This window comes from Aethalodelphis obliquidens, unplaced genomic scaffold (genome assembly GCF_003676395.1).
Source record: "Aethalodelphis obliquidens isolate GAN/ISIS:26980383/991018 unplaced genomic scaffold, ASM367639v1 scaffold64, whole genome shotgun sequence".
Taxonomy (NCBI): domain Eukaryota; kingdom Metazoa; phylum Chordata; class Mammalia; order Artiodactyla; family Delphinidae; genus Aethalodelphis; species Aethalodelphis obliquidens.
In genome coordinates this window covers 6449415-6471682 of record NW_020838008.1, presented here as the reverse complement: position 1 = coordinate 6471682, position 22268 = coordinate 6449415, and the positions used below count along the sequence as shown (strand labels likewise).

Below are 22268 nucleotides of genomic sequence, written 5' to 3'. Positions count from 1 at the left end.
ACAAATATAAAATAGTGCATGTGATTTCAGTTGCCCTTTCACTTCATAGACAGCTTGGTCCCTGTTCTGTGGCTTCTCATGCTCCAGTTGTGACCCCCGTGTTTGGAGGTAAATACTTTTTGTGCTGCCTGGTTCCTGTATTCCAGCCAACTGCTTTATCTGGTTCTTATCCAAAGCAACAGTGATCTGTCCCAGTGCTGGAGGAAAACCTAGCTGTTATATTTGTGCATAGAAGATATACTTCCACATTATCCTTCATGACCGATTTAAAGGATTGTCAAGAGTAGTGTCATGTATACACAACTTTTACCTTTGCCACTGATCTTTAGAACTCTCACTCCTATTAAATGTGTTGCTCCATTGGATATACTCAATTTTGATAAGTACTGCAGGGGTGATTGGGGAAAAAAAAGGCAAATTCCATATTTTAATGTATAGAGTTATATATATCTGAAAGATACATATATAACTACACATATGTCTAATTATTACTAAATTGTAGTTTGATTTTTAGTCAACTTCATTAGTCCAAAAATTTTTTTAAATTAATTAATTAATTTATTTTTGGATGCGTTGGGTCTTCGTTTCTGTGTGAGGGCTTTCTCTAGTTGTGGTAAGCGGGGGCCACACTTCATCGCGGCGTGTGGGCTTCTCACTATCACGGCCTCTCTTGTTGCGGAGCACAGGCTCCAGATGCTCAGGCTCAGTAGTTGTGGCTCACAGGCCTAGTTGCTCCACAGCATGTGGGATCTTCCCAGACCGGGGCTCGAACCCATGTCAGATTCTCAACCACTGCGCCACCAGGGAAGCCCCATTAGTCAAAATTTGAGAGAGGTATAAAGCACAGAACTATTGTGCTTTTCTCACATTCTTTTTGCTTTTACCAGTTTTTTTCTGTATTTGATTCTATATGATTTATAGCACAATGATGCATAACCACTATGCTTTCATTATGGACTTTACTTTTTATCAGTGTATGTAATAGGTTTTATCCCATTCCATGCCTTCTATCCACTTGTCTGAAACTAATACTGTTACCTTTGTTTTCTTCTCTTTCATCATTTTTTTTTCTTTTCATTTCTTGATAAGTTCTTTGCCCATATCTTTGTTTTCAAGGTTTTGTTTTAAGCATCATCTTGGAAGGTTTCATTTTTTCTGAGAGTATTTGTCATTCTATAGGTGATTTTAAATATCTTCAAATCACAGATAATATGTTTAATCTTAACGTCTGACATTTGGTTTTGTACTTTGATTTTTTTATATACTTTCCTGCTGTTTCCTTTTAGTCTTTTATTTTTTCCTGTCATTTGCTTACTTGGTCTACATTTTGTTTACATTTATCTTCTCTAGTCATTTTTGGCGTATGCCTCCTGTTTTTTATTTTATTAGTGGTTTACCCTTATGTTTTTCAAAAACACTCTTTAACCTATACTCCTCTGTTTATAACAGTAAATGGTGAAACCATACTTTGAACATCAGTGTATCAGTGAGGGACTCAGCACATGTTAACTTTCTCTCCTCCTGCCTTTTCCCTTCAAATTCTTTGCCTTCTTAATCCAGAATTTAAGATCCAAGTTACTTTTTACAGCATATATTTTTAATTTTAAGAGGAATTTCTGACATTAAAAATATTTTAACAATGAAAATTCATTTTCTCTATCTAATCCTATTGGTCTTTGTGGTTACTAGGTGCTGACAATAGGTAGATTGACAATCTTGGTTAGCACTGTAGGTATTTGAAATTCTCTCTCTCTTTTTTTTTTCCCCATGTCTTTAGGAGAAAGTTGAGAAAGCCTACATCAAAGGTGCTAGTCAGATGTCATTTTAAAGCTGAGATCCAGACTTCATTATTAAGATATACATTTCCATTTCACGATGTAATTAATTAAATATCACCTCACATTTGGGTACCTTAAATTCCTTTGTTTTCTTTAATTTTGTTCACTAAAAAAACAGGTGTAGTGGGTTTGAATTTTCAGTTACAACAGTCTGCCGACTTGAACTTTATTTTTTGAACTGTGCAAAATAATAGAAAATAAGTTCCTATTACCATTGAGATTTGAATTGAATCTTGGAAGAGATTGGAATTGAACAGATAAATATATGTAGGGAAGGTCATCCTCGGCAGAAGGAACAATGTCATCAACGGCTAGGAAAGGAAAGCCTGTAGAGCATTTGGGGCTAAAGAGACAATGGCACCAAAATTTTGCAGGAGTTCAAGTGAGAGAGAATGAGGGTGTGAAAAGGAGTTGAATGTGAGAGATAGTACTGAGCTAGAATGGGCAGAATATGGTGATTATCCAATCACTGTAAACAGTGAGGGAGAGAGAGTTGTTGACAATAACTCAGAGTTTTCAAGTATCTGTGGTTAGAAAGATGGAGAATTAGGAGATCAGGAGAGAGAGAAGGTGAAGAGAGGGGAAGATGCCGAGTTCATTCTAGACATATCGCAGTTGAGACGCCTACCTAGGTGAACAGGAGGCCTGTTTATAACATGTTTTATAGCTGGGAAGAGGTTGGAACTAGAGACCGAGACTTGGAACAGGTGATAACTGAAGTCTTGGGAGTTGGTGAGATCACTGTGAAGACGGAAATGGAGTCTTCCATAGTGCTGCTCAAGCTATAATCTCTGGGCTAAGGCCATGGCCACTTGCTGAGTCTTGGCAAGAAGGATGAATGGGAAATTAGATCCAAAGGAAAACTGCTATTTAAGATTCATAGGCTTACACTTTTCTACTGGGATGATCAAGGTACTAAGGCAAATGTATACCCAGTCAAACAGTGCATACATATGAAGAACCTACTGTGTCAAGCTCTCTATCAAGGAAAAGGAAGACATGAGTTCTAACACTGTTCCGGATGTTTTACATTTAAGATCTCATTTAGTCATCACTGTTGCTTATTTTGTCTAAGTCAGTTTCCTCATCTGTGATATGAGATATAAATGACTAATGCATATGGTCATTGTGAAAATGAGGTACAACAATGTATTTAAAGTATCCACAAGGTGGTAGGTACTTAATAATTTATAGCTCTTATATTACGACTAATAATTTTAGGAATTATTTATGTGTAACTGACACACTGCTATTGCAAAGCAGAACTAGCAAATACTTGATAGCAGTCATTTGCAAACTGTGCTTCTTAAAGAAATAGCCTGTCTAGGGAGGTGCCTGAGGAGCTGTCAAGGGTGGGGGGAGCAGGTACCGAGCTGGGCTCCTGTCTCCCTGCCGAGACACAGGAAGCATGGTTTTATCTGGTTAATTCTCAGACCTCAACACAAAATTTCATTTACATAAAGGGAACGACTGAAACATGAGTGATTCTTGAAACGCGTATAGACCTGAAGGTACAAGAGGAAGGAGTGGTTCTCAAACCCTGATAGAGCAGTGGCATGAGAAGACTCCCCACCAAGTTGTGGCTTCTGTAGATGGCTCAGTGGGGTGGTGAAGACCTGGGAGAATAAACACCCTGATCACACTCGCCTACCACCCTCCTGTCTCCATCTGGATCCCCCTTGTAGCTGAACCCAGCAGGTCACAGGTAACCTCCATGGTCCCAGAGCTGGGTGGAGGAGGTTGCAGAGCAGCTGGTGAAGGGCACCCCTTGTCAAAATGAAGAGAAGAAACGGAACATGTCTTGGGCTTAGAAAGCGAGACTCTTACCCGATGACGTTTACATTTTATACTGACTTTGACTTGAAAATGGACCCAGCCTATGCCAAGAGTATCTGACTCAAACATGTAATGAAATTCCCTCTTGGCTTTCATGTTTTTGGACTGTTTTCCCTCAAATGACTGCACAGACAGGCTCTGTCTCCTTGCTGCCAGAAAAGTCTCAGTCGATCTTAGATTGTCTACTTGGGAAGATAAAGGAGGAGCTGTTTTCCTAAGCCATTAGTGATAAACTCCCAGGCAGCTGCTGTATGTAGGATCGTGGCCTGTCACACTGCCATGCCTACTAGATATCTGTGCAGTCTGTAAGACAACAGCCTCTGCCCTGTGGCATCTGGGAGGCTCCCCAGAGTGTGTGAGAGCATGAGCTAAGCCTTGGAGGCTAAGCAAGTGTTCGCCAGTTGATGGGGAAATAAAAGAAGCATTGGAGGAGGGCTCATGCAATGCAGTTAAGCAGTATGGCTTGTGCAGATTCCAAGGACGATTCCTTGAGAAGAGCTCCCAACATGTTTGGAATGATGTCATTGCCACTGTGGCCCAAGGAGATGACACTAACTATGATACTCAGGGTTTTTCAAGAAGCCTCTCTTAACAAAGACACATAGATTAGCACCTCTTGAGACATTCAGGCCTGCAGTTTGATAGGGGAAAAACTGACATAAATTTTATAGTTGGAATTCTACCTGGCAAATGAATCTGTACTTTGGAAGTACGCAAGATTTTTTTTTTTTTGATGGAGGGGAGGGAATATGGCCTCACAAGCTGCTTCCCAAATAGGAGACTTCCAGTCACAGAAATAATTCAGGTAACGCCCAGAGGACAATAGATTCCAGAATTGTAATAAAGGAATTCCTAAACTAAATGAAATGAGGCTAGAGGGTCCCTGAGCCCTCTTTCACTACTGAGCTAAGATCATGACCCCATTGGTTAGTCAGTGGTGGGGGTGGTGCTTCAGAATACAGAGCTACTGTCCTGCTCTAAGAGTAAAGTGAAGCAAAGTAGAAGAGCTATAGACTGTGCAGAGGGTCACTTTAAAAAAAAAAATTTATCGGAGTATAGTTCTCACTTTTATTTATTTTTTTAATACATGTATTTATTTATTTATTTAATTTATTTTTGGCTGCGTCGGGTCTTTGTTGCTGTGCGCAGGCTTTCTCTTGTTGTGGTGAGCAGGAGCTACTCTTCCTTGTGGTGCACGGGCTTCTCATTGCGGTGGCTTCTCTTGTTACGGAGCACAGGCTCTAGGCATGCAGGCTTCAGCAGTTGTGGCTCGCGGGCTCTAGAGCACAGGCTCAGTAGTTGTGGTGCACGGGCTTAGTTGCTCCGCGGCATCTTTCTTAGTTGCTTTCGCAACCAGGTCTCGGACCCATGTCCCCTGCATTGGCAGGCTGATTCTTAACCACTGTGCCACCAGGGAAGTCCCTAGTTCTCACTTTTAAAGATGAGGAAGAAAATGTAAGGAAGTTTCTCTGGTCCAGGGACACGGTGGGAGGCCTTTGGGCTAGGTCAGTGGTCTTCCCGAGGGTTAGCTGGCAGAGGGCCATGGAGTGACAGCTTGTGTCCATCTCTGAGTAGCCCCCTCATCTCTCTCTCCAAGGCTCCCTCCACACCACCAAGCTGGTTGTGAAACTGCTTTTCCAGAATCACTTGCATGTACAGAGATTTGGTTTCCTGTTAAGGTCAGTCCTGTAAGAAAGGGGGCAGCAATCAAAGGATTTTAGAAGGAAACACAGGGAATCTTCCTTAGCTCATGATCAGCCTGTTTCCTGCTCATGTGGGTTTGAAGTGTGTGGGAGGGTGGTCACACAGCAGGACACAAAGCCATTAGAAGTTCTTCCTTCTGTGGGTGACTTAGCTCCAAGATGACTTAAAAATTAAAAACAAACAAACAAACAAAAAAAACCCTTCCTCTGGGGCTAACACAGACCATATTTTCATACAGATTAACTTGATCAAACTGGCTTCATGTCATGCTAATACAGATAGCTCTTTACACAAATGTCAATGATTTAGGGTTTCCCTGGTGGTGCAGTGGTTAAGAATCCGCCTGCCAATGCAGAGGACAAGGGTTTGATCCCTGGCCCGAGAAGATCCCACATGCCGTGGAGCAACTAAGCCCGTGTGCCACAACTAATGAGCCTGTGCTCTAGAGCCTGTGAGACACAACTACTGAACCCGCGTGCCACAACTACTGAAGCTCACGTGTCTAGAGCCCGTGCTCTGCGACAAGAGAAGCCACCGCAGTGAGAAGCCTGCGCACTGCAACAAAGAGTAGCCCCCACTCGCCACAACTAGAGAAAGCCCACGTGCAGCAACGAAGACCCAACACAGCCAAAAATAAATAAATAAAATAAATAAATTTTTTAAAAAGTCAATGATTTAGAGGTTATTCTCCCATTTTACAGATGAGGAAAATGAGACAGAACGTCAAGACCAAAGCTCTTAACTACTCCACTATCCTGTTGATGGTGCCAGGCTAATAACAATTCACAGAATTGTCACCTGGGTTTAAGATGTACTACTTTCACTATATATAAAATAGATAATTAATAAGAACCTATTGTATAGCACAGGGAACTCTACTCAATACTCTGTAATGACCAATGTGGGAAAAAAATCCAAAAAAGAGTGGATATATGTATATGTATAACTGATTCACTTTGCTGTGCACCTGAAACTAACACGACATTGTAAATCAGCTATACTCCAATAGAAATTAATTTAAAAAAGAGTCAGTAAACAAAGATCTTTTCAAGATAATTTACATCAAAATTTAGTCAAAGGAGCATTCTTGGACTTATAATTAAAATTCCAAAAAGAAAAAAAAGATGTTCTACTTTCAATTACTGTTGATTTCTTCAAATTCAACTTAAATATATTAAAAATATGCACGGTCTGTCAAACACAGTGCTTGGTGCTAGGAGCTAGAGATGAACAAACTAGAGGTCTTTTCTTCAGGGAGCTCACTGTCTAAGGAAGGAGACAGATGTGTAAATAATTAAGCAAAAAACTGCCATTAGATTGATGAGTTGCATGTGTTTTTATAATAAAAGTCTTCATTTTAATATTACAAAAGAGAGACAATACTAAATATGTAAAACAATAAGTGAACATCTGCCCTTCCTCCTCACCCCACCCCTGATCCCTGAGCCTGGCAATTTCATTAGCCAGAAGTACCACTACTGGTGTGTGACTTCTAGGCTTTTCTCAATATTTTGACAAAAATGAGATCAAACATACTGTTCTGCATCTTTTCTTCACTTAATATATCAAAGGTATAATTCCATGCAAACATAATATTCAATTAAATGTATGAACCATCATTTATTTAGCCGTGCTCCCGTTCATGAACTTTGTGTTGCTTCCAGTCGAGGCTGTAGGCTGCAGTGAATATTCTTGCCGTATCTTTGCATATCTGTATTGGTAATTATGGAGGATACCTTTTTACTATAATTTTAAAAATTAAAATACAGTTAAGTTATGTTGTGTGTACAGCTTTATGAGTTTTTGTTTTTGTTTTTGTGTTTTGCGGTAGGCGGTCCTCTCACTGTTGTGGCCTCTTCCGTTGCGGAGCAACAGGCTCCGGACTGCGCAGGCTCAGCGGCCATGGCTCACGGGCCCAGCCGCTCCACGGCATGTGGGATCATCCCGGGCTGGGGTACGAACCCGTGTCCCCTGTATCGGCAGGCGGACTCTCAACCACTGCGCCACCAGGGAAGCCCCAGCTTTATGAGTTTTAATGCAGCTGCCACCAAGTTAGAATAGAGAATAATTCCATCACCCCCTGAAATCTTTTTTGTGCTGCCCTTTTTAGTCACATCTCTCCTACTACTCCTAATCCCTGGCAACCACTCATCTGCTCTTCATCCTATAGGCTTACCTTTTCCAGAATGTTACATAAAGGCATTCATACAGTATGTAGCCTTTTTATATTGGTTCTTTTACTCAGCATAATGCCATATTGTTACAAGTATTAATAGTCTAACCCCTTTTTATTTCTGAGTAGTATTCCGTTGTCTGGATGTACAACGGCTGTTTATGCGTTTGTCTGTTGAAGAACATTTGAGTTTCTCCAGTTAGGGGTGATTATGAATAAATGGAGCTGCTATAAACATTCACTGTATGAACATAAATTTTTCATCTCTATAGGGTAAATACATAGGAGTGGGATTGCCGGGTGATGTGATAAATGTATAGTTAACTTTATAAAAAATGATTAAACCATTTTCCACAGTGACTGGACCATCCATTTTACATACCACCAGCAGTGATTGCGTTACAGTTGCTACACATTCTAGCTAGCACTTGGTATTGTCAGGGTTTTTCTGAGCCTTTCTAATGGGTGTGCAGTGGTGTCTCACATGGTTTTAATTAGCATTTTCCTAGTGGATAATGATACTGACCATCTTTCTGTGTACTTATTTGCCATCCACATATCTTCTTTGTTGAAGTGTCTCTAATCTTTTGCCCATTAAAAAAATTGAATTGTTTGTTTTCTTACTGTTAAGTTTTGAGAGTTTTAAGATATATTCTGGATGTAAGTTGTTTGTCAGCTATGTTTTCTCCCAGTCTGTAGTTTGTATTTTGATTTTAACAGTGTCTCTCATAGACCAAAGTTTGAAATCTTGATAAAATCCAATTTATCAATGTTTTTCTTTACAGATCTCACTTTTGGTGTCATAGCTAACAACTCACTGCCTAACTCCAACATCATGAAGATTTTTCTCCCATATCCCAAAAGTTTTATATTTTTACATTTTACATGATCCATTTTCATTTAATTTTTGTACAAGGTGGGAGGTTTTAGTTTAGGGCTTTTTTTTTTTCTGGCATATGGATGTCCCGTTGTTCTGACACTGTTGTTGAAAAGACTAAACTTTCTTCACTGAATTGTTAGAAGATCCATTTTTGATACGAACCAGTGTAATATGTGTATCGTTTAGTCATTAAAAGGGTGGGTTTTGAAATCAGTGTTCCTAAATTTGAATCTCAGTTCTACCACTAATTACTTGTATGACAATGACCAAGTATTTAACCTCTTTTTGTCTTAGTCTCCTTTTCTGTAAAATAATCTGTAAAAGATAATCATAGTGCCTATTCCATAAGGTTCCACGAGGATTAAGTTATTACATGTTACACACGTGGAAAATTGCCTGACATATAATGTGATGAATTAGGGTTAGCTTTTATGTAACTTTACAACTATAGATTTGCAAGCATGTCCCAGAAATGCATTTCCAAGGAGTATTAGAAATATCGTGACCCTTTTTTCCAATTTACTACAGTTGCCTATTTGTGTATCTTCCTTTGTGAATTACTACTGATTTATTAATTTATAGAATTTACTTATGTATTATACGTATTATCTCTTTAAGTTTTATCCATAACAATATTTTTCCCATTTGGCCTTTTTATCTATTACACCAATGGTGTAAACCTTCCTGTTTATCTGCTAGCACTAGACATTATGACCCTCTCTATTGTTAGTTAATTTGATAGACGAATAATGAGATGTCCTTTTAGTTTGTGTTTTGGGATTTGTAGTCAAGTTAATTATCATTTCATATGGTAATTATTGTATCAGTTAATTTTTGTTGAGTAACAAGTCATCTGAAAACGTAATGGTGAAACAACAAACATTTATTATATCTTAGATTCTGTGGGTCCGCTGGAAAGTTCTTTGATCTAGGGTGGATTGGCCGATATCTGTAGTCAGCTGATGGCTTGGCTGGGGCTGGATGGTCTAGGATGGTTAATGCACATATCTGGCATTTGGTCTATTGGGCCTCAGCTGGAATGGCTCATGTCTCTATCATGTGGTCTCTCATCCTCCAGTGGATTAGTCTGGGCTTTTCCTCATGGTGGTCTCAGGGTCCCATAGAGCAGTAGGAGGGGGCAGGCCCAGGGGAAAAGCACTTTTAAGGCCTCTGTTTTTGTCACATTTGCTAATGTTTCATTGGTCAAGGATAGTCTCATGGCCAAGCCTAGATTCAAGGGGTAAAGAAGTAGATTTCACTTCTCAATGGAAGGAAATGCAAATTATTGTGACCATTATATTTCAATCTACTGCAGTTGGCTATTTATTTTATAAAAGATTTTGGCATTTTCTATAGTGCAATCTGTCAGTGTTTTCCTTTATGGATTTGTGTATATTCATGCCTTTGGATGGCCAGACTGTAAGCTTCTTGAAGGCAGAAAGCATATTTTATTCTTTTCTTCGTCCACAGAAGGCAGCATAGGGCCCAGCTCATAGTACTTATTAAGTAAGTGCTTATTGAATAAATTCACTCATCGAAGGCCAGGCTTGCTTGCTTGTTTATTTATTTACTTATTCCTTCATCAGCGATTATTGAAGAGCTGTTATATGCCAGGCACTGTGCTAATTGTTAGAGATACAATAGTGGACAAAGGGCAAAATAGAATTCTCTTGTGGTGTTTAGAGTGAAGCATTGTGACTGGTTATGGAACTTAGGGAGACATGGGTTCAAATTCTATTTGTCTGTCGCTGGGCATATTACAGAACATCTGTGAGTTTCTTTCTTTAACCTATAGAATGGAATATAAATCCCTTCCTTCAAGTGCACAAAGAATTCAAGCGCATGAAGTTTGTAAAACACCTTGCATAGTACCTATTACTTAGTCTGTAATAAACAGTGTCATCTTTCTTCCTGACACGGTATAATCTGAAGCCTGCTGAGAACGCTAGCCCTCTTTCTTTGTCGGTCTCTTCTTAGAAATGATCGTGGTCCTGAACTTCTCCCATTACAGACTCACTTCTTTGGTTTGCTCTTCTGGTAGCTCTCAGAGTTGTCACTTTAAGCTATTCTTAAATTCTTCTTCTCTTTTTTGTGCGAGCAAATCAACCCAAATTGCCTTCCTTATTGGGATCTGGAGAACAGGGAACTTAGGAGTTAAAGAGCTTGTTGAATTCTGTCTTGGACGATAGAGATATTTGGTTGTGGGAGTGAGTATGTACGTCTGTGCACATCTTTTGGCAGCAGAAGGGAGAAGGGAAATTGGCAGGTGATTGAAGCAGAAGAACCCAGAAAGAGAAGGTGGCCTGTCTCCAAAGATGGATTCCTCTCACACCAGATAAATTTGCTGGCAATGGACGAATATGATTCAATTAGAGAGCATCCCTCTCTCGGGGAGAAATGATAGGAAAGATTATAAGGCAGCATTGTAAGGCTTGCGGGGATTTACGAGGTGGGCAAACCTCATTTCTGGGAATTCCCACTCTCTCTGTCCTGTACCCTTCCCAGCTTTTTGGCTGCCTCTCCTCAATGTCTTCTCTCTCTTGGCCCAGTTTCTGCCAAGCTCCAGGATTCTTCAGGTACCATCCTGTCAAAATGATGAACATTCCAAATTCCCTCACATTAAAGGTTTGTCCATTTACCCTGCTACCCTGGGGTGACAGAAAAGGCCCTGGGGAGAAATTCACACTTGAGGGCTGGCTTTGCCATTAGCCTTTGTGTGACCACTGGCCAGTCTCTTTTCCATGGGCCTCAGTTTGCCCTTTATAAAGTGTGAGGCTTGCACCAGGCAATCTCTGAAGTCTTTTCCAGTTTAAACAACCCTTGATTTGATGGTGCCATGCCTCCTCCAGCCCCGCCTTACAGAAATGGAGTTTTGCATGTAAGTGTGCATGTGTGCTGGGCATTTAGTGAAGTCTCACTCTGCGGATGCTGTGTCTACTCCTGTATAAAATAAAAACTTGCTTGCTAACTGACTGGTGGCAATTCTGATGTTCCAACTAGAGCATGCGGTATTTATCCTGGATGGAAAATTTCTGGCGTTCACGGGGTGGTGGGGTGGGATGCTGTCTCCTCTGGCAGTTGGACGAGGATCCTGTTTGTCAGGGAGGCGGGGATGGGAAATGGGCATGCCCTTGGGGCAAACAGGCTTGGAGCAACTCCTGAGTGAGAGCAGTTTGTTGTTAGAGAGACCCAGCCTAGTCATATCAAGGGTGTCCTTGCCTAACTCCCAACTGTGCATGTAAAAAGTTAGCAACTTCCTTTGGGTATTTCCAGGCTTGTGCATGTTGGTATCTTTTCGTTAATTGCCCACTATCTTCTCGGAAGGAAATTTGAGGATGAAGTTATTGCTCAGAGACTTATTACATACATGAAAGTATCCTAGAAACAAACAAACAAACAAACAAAAGATTAAAATATTGAAAACATGCCTGGGAACGGGATTTCTTCTGGGAACACAAGAAGGGAGAGGAGACGCGAAAACTACTTTGACATAGAGTTGACACATAGAAATGGTGCCAGTAGTTCTTAGAATCCGATAAAAAGAAATTAGTGTCAACTTTAGGATGTTGACATTAACCAAGAGAGAACATTCTAGTGGTGAGTCCTATTAAACACTTACTCATTCTTCAAATCCTGCTCAGTAGTTACCCTTTGGGGGAAAACTTTCCTGACTCTCTTCTCATATCCCTTTCGCTTTGTTCTGGTAATTCCAACTCTCCTTCAGGTGCCAAACGTCACTTCCTCAGGGAGCCTTACCTGATTCATAAACCATTTCTCCACACCAGCCAAGTTTGATTAAGTTCACTGTTATGCTATCCCATAGCACCTTATAATCCTCTCTCATGGTACCTATCATGGTTCCAGTGTTATATTTATTTATGTGATTGGTTTGCCATATCTGTCTTCCACATTTGCCTGTAAATTACGTACGGGTTGAGATCAGATCTGTTTTATTCATTGTTGTGTCTCCAGGGTCCAATACAGTACCTTAGCACATGGGAGGTGCTCAATAAATTTGTTAGCAGATGAGTAGACATATAAATAATTTAATGAGTTTTTTTTTTTAAACTGAAGATAATTCTCCTTTTCTGGACACCATAAAAAATAACTAAACCAAAATCCAAACAGCTCCACCAAATAATCTTGGATAGTTTTGGGGATGTCTTTGCTTCTCTGCTCATTGTCAGGGCCTTGATTTCAGAAATGCTTTTGGCCAAGACCTTATCAGTTCATTGCCAATCCCCTGATTTCAAAAATACTTTTGGCCAAGGTGTAGTGCTCATTGCCATTTGACATATTGAGAACTCTAAGATATCTGCTGCTGTTAGGAAGCTGAGACAACCAAGGACACCTTGGAAAAATTTGAAACATAGTCAATGCCAAACTTCCAAGAAATCATACAGACAGTTGTTCCGAAGACGTGATACGTTGTTCCAAACACATATTAGTGAAACTCCACCCGGCAGCACAATTCTGAGGTAATAAGAAGCGCAAGGGAACAGCCACACTCTGCAGTAATTTAACCTGCTTTTTCCGCTTGGCTGGCAAGTGCTTCAAAGGTTGGGGAGCTGTGTTAATCAGAACTTGCCTCTGCAGCTGTGCTGAATGTGGAGGGAGGGGCACAGCAGACTAATTGGAGTCAGCACCTTGTGAGGCAGGGACATGTATTTTCATTGCTATTTATTCATTTAACCTTTCATTTTCTTCATCTGTAAAAGTAAAATTGTTAAAAGTGATGACCTTTGAAGTTTTATGTTTTATTTAAGCAAATTCCTTTCTCCCAAATGAAAATTTATGTGGAGCTGAAGTATAAAACAAGCAGATGAAAGTTGAGCTGCTCAGTGAGAGTGTGTATGTATGTGGGGACATCTGGAATGCACTCTGTTAATTTCACCTCCGTCACTCTCAGAAAGATCTGGAATACCTTTTTTAGAAAATGAGAAATAACAGCTCCTTGAAACACAGTTTGAAAAGCATGACTGTGTCTCTCATTTCTAATTCAGTTTGGTTCTAATTCTATTTGGTTCTATGGGTGTAGATTTAGGTCCAGAGTCCTTTCTATGACTGTTTTTAAAGAAAGATATTTCCATGTCTTAGATGATGGGTTATTCGAAGTGTCATCCTAAATTAGAAATCAATCCCAGGAAAGAATCAGGGTTATCTTGAAGCAAAAGGACAGTTTTTTTGTTTGTTTTTTTGCGGTACGCGGGCCTCTCACTGTTGTGGCCTCTCCCGTTGCGGAGCAACAGGCTCTGGACGCGCAGGCTCAGCGGCCATGGCTCACGGGCGCAGCCGCTCTGCGGCATGTGGGATCTTCCCGGACCGGGGCACAAACCCGTGTCCCCTGCATCGGCAGGCGGACTCTCAACCACTGCGCCACCAGGGAAGCCCTAAAGGACAGTTTTGTTGTTCTCAAGGTTTGCAAACCAGGGACGCTGCAGAAGCCACGGTTGGGAGAGTCATAAGGGAACTGGATGGCCCTTGCAGCCTGGCCACAAGTTTTAGATGATTGGCTATCATCCAAGCTTCTCATTAGGGGCTTTTCCAGGTAGGACCTTAGCAGAATCAGAAGTCCTTATAGGGTATTTTTTGTGTGTGGTTTTTCTAAGAAAGAATTACGCGACTCAGTCCCAGGTCTGTCGTGACTGCCTGGCTCCGTTTTATTTTTGGTCCCTGTCAGCCACACCTGGTCCATTTTCTGTATTCCTTCTTAAGGGATTTCTCTTATTTTTACGTTTCCTCAGGGAGTGTTATTTTATTTTTACAGAAGCAATACTGAGTGTAAGAAAATCTATATGCAGGGACTTCCCTGGTGCTCCAGTGGTAAAGAATTCACCTTCCAGTGCAGGGGACGTGGGTTCGATCCCTGGTTAGGGAACTAAGATCCCACATGCTGTGGGGCAACTAAGTCCACGCAACACAACTACTGAGCTGGCGCGCCTCAATGAGAAAGAGAAAATCCACACACCACAACTAAAGAGAAGCCTGCGCGCCACAACTAGAGAGAAGCCTGTGCGCCTCAATGAAGATCCCGCGTGCCGCAACTAAGACCCAATGAAGCCAAAAAAAGAGAAAAAAAATTACTAAAATTAAAAAAAGAGAAAATTAAAAAAAATACACAAAAAGAAGATTTAAGCAGCATTTTGTGTTCAGCACAGTGAGATTTAGTGAGAAAATGTTACTGCAAAATGTTAGATGCTGTTCAGTACAGCACACAGAAAACATAATGAGCAGAACAATGTTGTAGGATATTGTTATGCTTCAACTGTGATGAACAGTCATTTGTTAACCCAATAGCTGCTGTGTTACATTGGCCAGTATCTCCTTACAAACAAGAGACACTTTTATGCAAATATTGAAAAGTGTTTGTGAGATCTTTGCTGAGGAAAAATAATATCAATCCCTAAAACACGTTAAGATGTATGAAATTCCATATGCATCTTACTTACGGCAGACTCTTAGTCTTGATGTTAGAAGTGTGAATTGAACTAATTAATGAATTTGATCCAAGCTCTTCAGGCTGTGGTTGTGGTGAAACAACTTAAAACCGGTCTGCAGTAGGACTTGGAGAGGATAGTTTTGTAGTGGAAGAAAAGGTGTTGGTGTGGGGACGGATAGCTGTGCCAGCCCAGGTGGGCTCTGTCTCTTGGCATTTATTCTCAGGAAAATGTCACCAATAGCAGATTCCTGGGTAGCATCAGTCACGCAGTAGCAGTTACACCTTTCACTATGCCAGTAGCAGAACCCTTTTGAGAAGCCACAGGCTACAATTGTACCTGTGGCAGTAGGGCCTCTGCTTCTCTCTTCTTTTTGAAAGGTGAAGTTTGGCCACTCTCCTCCTCCCTTTTCTTTTCTTTTAACCAATTTTTTTCTCAGCATTGTGGAGCGATGTCACATTTTCTATTACTAGTCCAAAGTTGAGAGGAAAAAGAAAATGCGTTATATGGATGTGATCCAAAAAGATTTGGAGTGAGTGTAGGGATAAATGATGAGAGACATATATATTTCTCTGGTTCTAGATTCCCTTGCAAATGCACCTTTTAAGGGAAGAGCAGTTAACATTTACTTTTTTACATTTAATTTTTATGTGTAGATAATATTCCAATGGTTCAAAAATGTTGTATACATTACGTATACAGTGAAAAGTGTCGTCCCCCCCCACCCCCGCCCCGGTCATTGTCCCCCCCAATGACCTCATTCTCCCCTAATGGGTCACCCTTGTTCTTAGCTTCCTGTATCACCTTCCAGAAATTCCCTGGGGCATATGCAAACAAGAACAAATACTGATTCTTGTTTTAGGAAAGCAAAACAGATGATTTTTAAAATTCATTCCAGGAACGTGGTAAGTATTTCTTCCTGTATCTAAAACTCATGTACAAAATTCTTCTGATATTTTATTGTAAGTGGCAGTACAAAGGACAGAGAACTCATGGGTGGAAGAGTGCTTCCTGAAACTGACATGCTGAATAAGGGTAGCAAAGTGTAGTCAAATCCAGACTCTCAGAGTATACAGTTTCCCTTTCTATCCCTGAAAGCAAAGGGAGAGAGCTGGGAGGAACAAAAGGAAAAATAAACTAGACCCATACCTAGAAATAATTTACAGATGCAGTGTGGTTGTCTTTTCAAATCAACTGCTTTTTCTATTATTTCCTAAAGTCATTAAATAAACCACGGCCAGTGCTAATGCAGTTCGGTGAGTTCAGAGCAGAGCCCTTGGTTTTGGCAAATCACTCAGCTGGCCCTAGAAATGGGGGTGGATCCCACTGGAGCTGAAAGAATTACAGTGTTTCCTTCCTCTTGATGACTCTCTCTGGGAACATGCCTGGAAGGAGTGAGTGTGGGAGATGAGGTGGTACTTACAGAGGCAGGGCTGGATATGTGTGTGTGTGTGTGTGTGTGTGTGTGTGTGTGTGTGTGTGTGGACGGGTAACTGTGCTCTGGTGTTATTTTTGGAGGCTGTAATTCCACAGCTAGGTTTCCCAGCTCATTCTCTCTTGCGATGCTTTTCTTATCCTAACCTCTGTTCCCTCTCTTGAAATCCTAAAGTTAAACCAATGAGGCTAGAAGCAAGATAGATGCTTGAGGGTCAGGCTTGGGAACCCTTTCTACTCAAGATTTCTTCCCTCAGCGTACTGAGTTAATATTACAAGAAAAATATTGCAACACCAACTCCTACTTACATTAAGACTTGACTTTGAAATTCTTCCTAGTGAATCAGGTAAAAATGTAGCTCCTAATAGGATCATCCTCAAAACATCACTGTATACATCAAACATTGGCAAATGCCGTCAAAAACAAATTGTATGAGGACTTCATGGCAGGCACAGTGCTTGGCATAAGTAGGTCTGGTAAATGAATACCAGTCAGCTCCAAATCCTCAGCAACCACTGATCACCTTTCTATAGCATTTTGTAAAAGCGTAACATTTGCTTTCCCCCCCTCATAAATTCAGTAATTATCAAAACAGTCTTTTAAATATGGGCAAAGGGGTCAGTTTAGACTCAGAAGGGCACTTTCATTTTTTAAAAAAATTTTATTGAAGTATAGTTGATTTACAATGTTGTGTTAATTTCTGCTGTACAGCGAAGTGATTCGGTTATACATATATATATTATTTTTATTTATTTATTTATTTATTTATTTTTTGCGGTACGTGGGCCTCTCACCGTTGTGGCCTCTCCTGTTGTGGAGCACAGGCTCCGGACGCGCAGGCTCAGCAGCCATGTCTCACGGGCCCAGCTGCTCCGTGGCATGCGGGATCCTCCTGGACCAGGGCACGAACCCGCGTCCCCTGCATCCGCAGGCGGGCTCTCAACCACTGTGCCACCAGGGAAGCCCTATATATTCTTTTTCATATTCTTTTCCATTATGGTTTATCACAGGATATTGAATATAGATAGTTCCCTGTGCTATACAGTAGGACCTTGTTGTTTATTCATCCTGTATATAATAGTTTGCATCTGCTAACCTCAAACTCCCAATCCTTCCCTTCCCCACCGCCCCTCCCCCTTGGCAACCACAGGTCTGTTTCTGTTTCATAGACTGGTTCATTTGGGTCATATTTCAGATTCCACATATAAGTGATATCATATAGTATTTGTCTCTTTCTCACTTACTTCACTTAATATGATAATCTCTAGGTCTATCCATGTTGCTGTAAACGGCATTATTTCATTTTTTATGGCTGAGCAATATTCCATGGGGTGTGTGTATATATATACCACATCTTCTTTATCCATTCATCTGTCAATGGACATTTAGGTTGTTTCCATGTCTTGGCTATTGTAAATAGAAGAGAACTTTCATTTTTAACCTCATGTTTCAACAAGTGGGAGCCAAGTGAATCGGTGAAACTGAACTAGATCTGGTATAAAATTTGTCCATCTGTCCGTCCATCCATCCATCTAGCCAACAAATATTTATTAAGTCCTCTATATGCTGAGAATAGGTAGAATATTCCTATGTAAATCAATGCAAATAAAACAGCTTCAATTCTCATTCTAATGGAATGTATCATCTAGGAGGAGAGAGATCAGATAAAATAATCACAGACTGTGGTAATCTTTATGGGATGAGAGTGTGTAGATATTATAGATAAGATAAGTAAAGAAGATGTCCATGAGAAAGGCATTTAAGCTAAGACCCCAAAGGATGAGACAAATTAGCCATGAAGAGAGTGGAAAAGAGCATTCCAGGCACAGGGATCAGCATGTCCAAAGGTTTTGAGGTAGGAAAGGGCATGGTATAGCTAAGGAACTGAAAGATCAGTGAGAATTTGAATTCCAGCTCTGACTTCAATAGCTGTGGAAGATAGAATAAGCTACTCAATCTTTTGAGCCCTAATTTCTTTATATTTAAAAATGAGATCATGGCGCATACTCCCAGGAGAGAATTTGATGAATATTAAATGAGATAACATGGAACATACTTGAATCACTTTACATCTACATAAAGGTCCCTGAGACTCCAGTAGCCCTCATCACCCGCTGTGCTTGACCTTTCTAGTCTCCTGATCATTTTATGTAGACTTGAGAAGCAACCATCACTGGAGCCAGAAAACAACCTCCATCCCTGGTATTTCCACATTCACCAAGAGGAGAGAATAGGCACAGATTCCATTTGCTTATCTTCGAAACTTTGGAAATGAGAAGAGAAAGGGAAATAGGGAGAGGGAGAGAAAGAAAGTGAAATGAGAGGGTTTTCTTTTTGTAAATGTGCTTTATCACTTAGTAAATAAATCTTAAAAGTCAGGTAGGATTTTCTTTTTACATTTGGGAAGATGTGAGGTTTGGGGCTAGGTGTTCAGAAGCAGAATAAAGAGAAATGAAATAATGGTCATTGAGTATCCTGTATATTGCAGACACAGTGCTTGGCAGGTTATGTAGTTTAACTCATTTAATCTTTACAAGAATTCTGCAAGAAAGGTCTTATTAGGCTCATTTCAAAGACGAGGGTCAGAGGGAAATGTAGACTTCACTCAGTCCCTCCCTTAGCTTGCGGAATTTAATGTGGAATCAGGCAATACTTTGATAATGATGAGAGTCTATAAAGTTAGCATATGGTGTATGTCATTGACATATTTCTTTAGAATACATTATTATTGGGGTAGAACCACATTATCATTAATTGATCAATAATTAATGATAAATAATGATAATGCCATTATCATGAATTTGTCTCAATTCAAGCAAACACTTACTGAATACTTAACTATGTCTCAGGCACTGTAGTGCATAAAGACACCTAGTGCACATCTTGTTTTGGGAATGGAGAATAACCGATAGTCCATTACAGCTAGGGCGTGCAATGGGGCAGCAGTGGTTAGCAGGGTCTAGGTGATGAAGAGCCTTGATGCCATGGTAAAGAGTTTTGGATTTTGTCCAATGAGAGATAGGCACATGATCAGAGTAGCATTTTAGAAAGACAGCTCACACAGTTATTTTTAGACAAGGCTTTGTAAACACCAGCTTATCCTGTGGGGCCATGTTAATAACCTTCCTCATACGTTATGTTCCATCTTTTCCTTTTAGCAACAGTGGACGGTGCCATGGACCTGATCTTGATCAATTCCCTACCTCTCGTGTCTGACGCTGAGACATCCCTCACCTGCATCGCCTCTGGATGGCGCCCCCATGAGCCCATCATCATAGGAAGGGACTTTGAAGCCTTAATGAACCAGCACCAGGATCCACTGGAAGTTACTCAAGATGCAACCAGAGAATGGGCTAAAAAAGTTGTTTGGAAGAGAGAAAAGGCTAGTACAATCAATGGTGCTTATTTCTGTGAAGGGCGAGTTCGAGGAGAGGCAATAAGGATACGGACCATGAAGATGCGCCAACAAGGTAACGTGCCCCTTGGCTGTGGGCAGGTGAGGTCCACTGAGACCCACACCCGCCTCTTGTCTTGACAGCTGCTCACTCAGGCTGGGGATGAGCTGCCTGAGAGCATTAGAGATGAGAGATGATCTAGTCCAACTCCCTCACATACAATCCTTTCACTAGACCTTGTGCCTAGTTCATGAGATGAAATGAAATATATCACATGTTCTCCTAAGGGCTCCATGGTCCTGATGGAGATATGAACATGTTACGTGTATATAATATGATTCACAGCAATGAAGACAAGTGTCCACCGCCAAACTATGGGCTATTTTGAGTTTTCTCATTGATTTTTCATTTGATTCCTTATTTGTTTTCTTGGCCTCTGAGTATTCTTAACAGAAGTTAATGTTTTCAGAGGAAAAATATGGTAGAAATAAAACATTAAGGGAAACATCTCTCAATAACTCAATTTAATTAGTTACTTGGTACAGTGGTTATCTATTGACATAGTAACGCCGTGTAACACACAACCAAAGCCACGGTGGCATAATGGTAATGACTCATAGCTTGTGAGTCTAAGTCAGCTGGGTTGATAGGTGGCTGATCTTGACTGGGCAGCTCTCTCATGTGTGTGGATATTGGCTGGCTCTAGGCTTATTAGGCTGGCCCTGGTTGGGCTACCTTGGCTCTGTTCCACGTGACTGTTATCCGTTAGCAGGCTAATGTAGATATGTTCTCATGGAGACAGCAGGGTTGCAAGAGAGCCAGTGGAAACACACGAGGCTTCTTGAAACCTAACCTTAGTACTGTATACTCTCACTTCTGCCTCACTTTTATTGCCCAAAGCAAGTCGAACAGCTGAGCCTAAAGTCAGAATGGGAGGGTATTACACAATTACATGGCCACGAGTATGGATACAGGGAGGGATGAAGAATTGGGACCCTTTTTTTCAGGCGACATGATTTAATCTTAGAAGTGGAGTACCCAGGCCCAGCTCACAGAACACCAGAACTTTTGAAGGAGGACCTTGAGAGCCTTGTGCAAAGGAAGAGTATTACTCCTTTCTGTGCCTCAAAAAGCAGTGATGTGATGGAACCCTTCTCCCAAAATAGAAGTGGGTCCTAAGCTGTATCTTTGGGCCAGTCCACCAAACTCATGGCAGTTGGAGGAGATGTCATTGTAAACATTATTTAATGACTCTGTTCTGCCCTAAGGCTCCCAAGTTTGGACAGGCAGGTAGACTTCTGGTGCTCTTGATGCTATCTACTGGGACGAAGGTACAGATTCCAGCAGAAATGACCTCTCCTTGTTCTGACGGAAATGATCTGGCCCCTCACCCTCAGTCCCTTTCTCTGGGTTGGTTATTACTAAAATGAAGGGGTCCTCACCAAATTAACATCATCATAACCACACGAGACTGTGGACTGAGGATGTGTCATTTCATGAGACAATGACATTGTGAGCTCTTTAGGATTTGATTTTTAATTGTAAAATTGATCCAGATAAATTATGCACCTCTGCACATTTCTGACTGTCAGCTTTTTACATAGGAATCTGTAGGTTTTTTAGATTACTGCTTCTCAAGGTTAAAAATGCTTATAAAATCACCCTAAGGGTCTTGTTAAAATGCAGACTCTGAGTCAGTAGATCCTTGGGGAGAGTCCTGAGATTCTGCATTTCTAACAAGGTTCCAGGGGATAAGACGTTGCTGGGCTGAGGACCACACTTTGAGTAGCAAGGGGTTAGAGTCAGCCCCTAGCTGGGGTCTACCTGAAAATATTTCTTTGAATTTGCTAATGGCGGTAATTAAAAAATTTGAAGGCAGCAAGCTCGTTTTAAGATCAAAGTGATAAAATCATTATTCATCACAAATGAGGGAAAAGGCCCTCTTAGCAAAACTATAACATTCACCTTTAAATGGCATCAGGCGAGTGGGAAAAGTGCACAACAGAAATTCCCAGGAATGCAGCTCTCTGATGAGGGAAGAGAGGTTGAACAAAGGGATGTGAGGTGTGCCAAAGCTATCGTGGCTGAAAAGTCGGCTCTGTTATTTTTCACATGTGTCATTGGGATCTGACTTGTGTAAAGAGTTATGTCCTTCTGCTGATATGCCCACATTCTGAATGAAGATGATCTGAGATTTGTGCCCCAGTGATCTCACAGGTTTGACATGAGAAGTGCCCTTTCTGGGCTGTCCTGAAAATGTATAAATAAGAATCCGTAGAGCAAATTAAAACAGAATATTGGGAGTCAAAAACCAACCGTAGGGCTTCCCTGGTGGTGCCTGCCGATGCAGGGAACACGGGTTCGTGCCCCGGTCCGGGAGGATCTCACATGCCGCGGAGCGGCTGGGCCCGTGAGCCATGGCCACTGAGCCTGCGCGGCCGGAGCCTGTGCTCCGCGACGGGGGAGGCTACGGCAGTGAGAGGCCCGCGTACCGCAAAAAAAAAAACCCAAAACAAAACCAACCGTAATGATCCCGCCAAAGTGAGAGTCCAGGTCAGCACAGGTAAAGC

General features: G+C 41.1%; 1 protein-coding gene across 2 annotated transcripts in view; it reads left to right on the top strand.

The window, feature by feature from the left end:
• The window catches only part of TEK (TEK receptor tyrosine kinase), a 111166-nt gene that overhangs the window by 24368 nt on the left and 64530 nt on the right, over window positions 1–22268 (top strand). For both annotated transcript variants that reach the window (XM_027088951.1, XM_027088952.1), the window contains exon 2: window positions 19462–19773. In XM_027088951.1, coding sequence (XP_026944752.1) covers window positions 19462–19773 — 312 coding nt within the window. The remainder of the gene's footprint in view (window positions 1–19461; window positions 19774–22268) is intronic.